The following is a 4,876-nucleotide window of genomic DNA, read 5'->3' on the forward strand; positions in this document are numbered from 1 at the left end:
GAGTCTGTCCTGAGGGATCTGAGAGGAGTCTGTCCTGAGGGATCTGAGAGGAGTCTGTCCTGAGGATCTGAGGGGAGTCTGTCCTTAGGGACTGAGATGCACCCTGTAAGGTCAGGTAGGAATTGAGGAAACTGTGCACTGCAGGGAGACTTTGCCTACATGTGTCCTGGACCTGGGCCGAGTTTTGCCTGTTCCTTAGTAAACTACTTCCCTCTCAGTGCTCTGTGAGTTCTGTGTGGCCATTGCCATGGAGCATGAAACCCATAGTGAAGTAAACAGTGCCCTGGGAGGGATGGCTGGTGTCAGAATTGGGAGGCCCTTCATCTCATAGGCTGATCCTGCTTCACTTTACCCTCAAAGTTAGGTTCTGATACTCCTGCCGCTACTAGTAATAAATAGTGCCATCTTACCCGTGCTCTGAGGTGTAGCCGCGGCGGAGAAGCATTGTGCTTAATTACAGAAAGTAAAATGCAATCCATCGTCCAACAATACACACAGCCAGAACTAACCTCGCCCCATGTTATTGTGTTCTTTCTGAGTTGGATGAGTTCTTTATTGCTGCTTCCATGAGTTTTGATTGTGGAGCCAAACAAAACAAAGACCTTGGCAACCTCCATCTTTTCTCCATTAATCATGATGTTATTAGTTGGTCCAACTGTGAGGAGTTTTGTTTTCTTGATATTGAGATGTAATCCATACTGAAGGCTGTGATCTTTGATCTTCATCAGTAAGTTATTATAAATACTCTTGGCTTTCAGCAAGCAAGGTTGTGTCATCTACATATCACAGGTTGTTAAGGAGTCCTCCTCCAATCCTGATGCCACATTCTTCTTCATATACTCCAGTTGCTTGGATTATTTGCTCAGCATACAGATTGAATAAGTATAGTGAAAGAATACAACACTGGCGCACACCTTTCTTGATTACAAATCATTCAGTATCCCCTTGTTCTGTTCGAACAACTACCTCTTGGTCTATGGACAGGTACCTCATAAGCACAATCATGTGGTCTGGGATACCCATTCTTCACAATGTTATTCATAACTTAATAAACATCTTTCTGGTAGTCTCTGCTTGCAGCCAAGATTCATCTGATGTCAACAGAGATTGTTGTTGTTAAGTGCTATCAAGCCAGTTCCGACCCTTAGTGACCCTGTATAAGGTTTCCTAGGAGCGTCTGATGAGCTTGAACTGCTGACCTTGTGGTTGAAATTGCTTCGTAGTCTAGCACAAAACCCTCAGCGCCGTATCAAGACCCTCGTTATATAGCATCTGAATCTGGCTTAAACCTCGGGCAGGTCCCTGTCAATGCACTGTTGCAGCTGTTTGTGGATTATGTTTTGCGAGATTTTCCTTGTATGTAATATTAATGATACTGTTCTATGACTTCGGTATTCTGTTGCGTCTCTTCCAGTTGGTTGGTTGGTCTGGTAGCTGTCCTCCTAATTTCTTGGCATAGATGAGTGAGTGCCTCTAATGGTGTATCAGTTTGTGGAAAGATTTCAATTTGTATTCCATGCAGTCCTAGAACCTTGTGTTTTTGGCAATATTTTGTCTGTAGCTTCAACTTAACCCTTCAGTACGATTGGCTCTTGATCATGTGCTGCTTCGTGAAATGGTTGGTCATTGACCGGTTCTTTTGGTACAGTGACTCTGTATTCCTTCCATCTTCTTTGGATGCTTTCTGCATCAGTCAGTATTTTGCCCACGTTGTTGTTGTTGTTGTTGTTATTCAGTGCCGTCGAATCGGTTCCGACCAATAGCAACCTGTATAGGGTTTCCGAGGAGCGGCTGGTGAGCTTGAACCTCCTCCAACCTTGCAATCCAGGTAGACGTTACAGTCCAGTGCATTAACCCACAGCGCCACACCAGGACTCTGTTGTCGTTGTTAAATGCCGTCAAGTCGATTCCAACCCACAGTGACCCTGTAGAGGGCTCCATTAGAACCCTTCAATACTGCAAGTGGAGGCTTGCATTTTTGCTGCAGTTCTTTCAGCTTGAGGAATGCTGAGGGTGTTATTCCTTTGGGTTTTCTAACCCCACGTCTTTGCGCATCTCATTGTAATACGTGTCATTTGTCTTCTCCAGCTGCCTTTCGAAATTTTCAGTTCAGCTCGTTCACCTCTTCATTTCTTCCACCTTATTTTAGCATCTCTACACTAGAGAGCAAGTTTCAGAATCTCTTCTGACATCCATTTTGGTTCTGTCTTACTTTCCTGTTTGTTCAATGACCTTTTGTTGTGTTAATAGGTGTCATCCCACAGCTGTCTGGGCTTCAGCTTCATCCTGAACTTGCATACGAGCAACTGATGGTCTGTTTCACAGTCTGCCCCTGGCCTCTTTGGAGCGCTTCCTTTGTCTCTTTCCACAGGCGTAGGCAATTTGAATCCTGTGTACTCCATCTGGTGAGGTCCGTGTGTGTAATTGCATTTATGTTGCTTAAAAAAGGTATTTACAATGAATAAGTCAATGGCCTTGCAAAACTATCTGAGCATCCTTTCTATCACCAAGGCCATATTTTATCACTACTGACCATTCAGGTTGGTTTCCAGCCTTTGTATTCCAGGGACTTGGAATGCATACTGATTGTATGTTTGATCAATTTCAGACAGAAGCAGCTCTCGGCCCACTCATCTCTGGTGGCTTGCGTGTCGCTGTGATGTTAGAAGCTGCATCACAGGTATTGTGAATCCTAGAAGGGTCACCCATGGCGCACTTCTAGATAGGAAGGAGGAGAGGCAGACCGTTTCTGAATGTGTAACCACGGCAAACCTTATGAACTGCAGCGAAAATGTTGCTGGAATTCTTCAATGTCATCATCACTGCCTAGTGGTTGGTTCATCTATGTGACTAAGAGTGACAGTAGCTTCCTTGTAGGCATGTGGATTGTTTCTGTTGTCTCTCCCCACACATGTGTGTTCTGTCTGATGACAACAAGGTATATAGTCACCTTTTATGGTTTTGAAAAAAGGTATTTGCAATGAATAAGTCATTGGTCTTGCAGACTGGACTATGAAATCTCTCGCATCCTTTTCACCACCGTGTCCCTATTTTCCAACTACCGTTCCTTCTTGTTTCCAACTTTCCAATCCCAATCCCTAGTAGTTATTAATGCATCTTGATTGCTTATCTGATCAATTTCATATTGCAGAATTTGGTAAAATTCTTTAATTTCTTCATCACTAGCTTAGGTGGTTAATGCATAAATTTGAATAATTATCTGGGCTTCCTTGGTGACTTATAGATATATATGACCTTCACATGTTCTTTTTGATAGTGAATGCCATCACCTTTTTCTTGGATTTGTCATTCCTGGCATAGCTAACTATGTGATTGTGCCATTCCAAATGGCCAATAATGGTACTTTTCAGTTTACTAATACTTAGGATATCAAGTTTTATTCATTCTGCTTCATTTTTGTTGACTCCCAATTTTCCTAGATTCATATTTTGTACATTCCATATTCCATTTATTAAGGGATGCTTGCGGCTGTCTCACCCGCCCACCACTCGTCTGTCATTGTGTCGGACCGAGGCGGCTTGTGAGTTGCTGTGATTCTGGAAGCTATGCCACAGCTAGTTTGAATGCCAGCAGGGTCACCCTCGGTGGACAGGTTGCACTGGGCTTCCAGATGAAGACAGACTAGGAAGAAGGAGAGACAAACTAGCTTATGCATGGCAGTGGAACACTGTCAGCACTTGAAGGTACCATGGACGGCCAGAAGAACAAACATCTGTTTTGAAAGAAGTACAGCCAGAATGCTTCTTAGAAGCCAAAATGGCCAGACTTCATGTCTCTTCCTCATGACACGTTATTAGGAGGAGTCTGTCCGTGGAGTAAGTCATCGGGCTTGGTAAAGTGGAGGAACAGTGAACAAGAGAGAGACCTCCAACGAGATGGATCTCCACAGTGACATCAGCAGCGATTGTGAGGGTGGTACAGGACTGTTGGACACAGGGTCACTGTGGGTCGGAACCGACCACCAACAATCTCACAGCAGTGGCCTGCCTTTATCTACTTCCTAGTGTTTTGTTTGTCTGGCAGCCCCCCGGAAACTTGTCACCCCTGGATGACCAGGCTGCTGTTGGGGGCCTAGCTTCTAGCATCACGGCAACAGCGCCGTTTGACAAATGGATGGACGAGTGTTGGGTCCATGTACAGATCACGTATTTATTTGAACCTGTTCTGCTGTGGAATCGCCATTTTGTAAACTTGGTCTGGTGTAAGCAGGGCTCGATCTTATACAAGTGCAGTGGCTTTTAGCCGTCCCTTTGCAGACTAGGGCTTCTGGTCACTGTGTGGTTATCAGACCAAATGGGAAGGATCCTCTCAGTCCCTTCCTGCTGTCAGAGACTGCGTGGAGCTTGTGTCTGTAACTGTTAGCAGGAAGCCGTGTGGTGAACCTGGAGGCGTCCCACCGTGAGGGTCTGAGAACTGATGTGTGCAGGAGTGTTCCCCTCCTGTCACTGGATCCCAGGAGCGTGTCCAGCTAGTGTTAACGACTAACCCTTGTGTTGTTTTTCTAGGGGCATCCTCGAAGCTCGTTTCGTATATGTCATTGTCTTTGGCATCCTCTTCATGGGCACCAAAGCCTTGCTCCGAGCTCAGGCTGCTGCTGCAGGTGACAAAGCCAGGACTGTGGGCTTGTGGGAGATACACAGTGGACTGGCCCTGCTGGCAGCCTTACTGCTCAGACCACACAACCTTCCTGTGCTGGTCTGTGGCCTCCTGGTCCAGACTCTGATGGCCAAGTTCATCTGGAAGCCCCTGAGCCACGATGCAGCGGAAGTCACTGTGATGCACTACTGGTTCGGCCAGGCCTTCTTCTACTTCCAGGTGTGCTACCTGTGTGCCGGACGTCTGTCTGTCTGTCCTC

General features: G+C 45.8%; 1 protein-coding gene across 1 annotated transcript in view; it reads left to right on the top strand.

The window, feature by feature from the left end:
- The window catches only part of PIGG (phosphatidylinositol glycan anchor biosynthesis, class G), a 53,377-nt gene that overhangs the window by 41,263 nt on the left and 7,238 nt on the right, over nucleotides 1-4,876 (top strand). Inside the window, exon 11 of the mRNA XM_006877311.1 lies at nucleotides 4,527-4,836. Coding sequence (XP_006877373.1) covers nucleotides 4,527-4,836 — 310 coding nt within the window. The remainder of the gene's footprint in view (nucleotides 1-4,526; nucleotides 4,837-4,876) is intronic.

This window comes from Chrysochloris asiatica, unplaced genomic scaffold, assembly GCF_000296735.1.
Source record: "Chrysochloris asiatica unplaced genomic scaffold, ChrAsi1.0 scaffold00472, whole genome shotgun sequence".
In the NCBI taxonomy this organism is placed as follows: Eukaryota; Metazoa; Chordata; class Mammalia; order Afrosoricida; family Chrysochloridae; genus Chrysochloris; species Chrysochloris asiatica.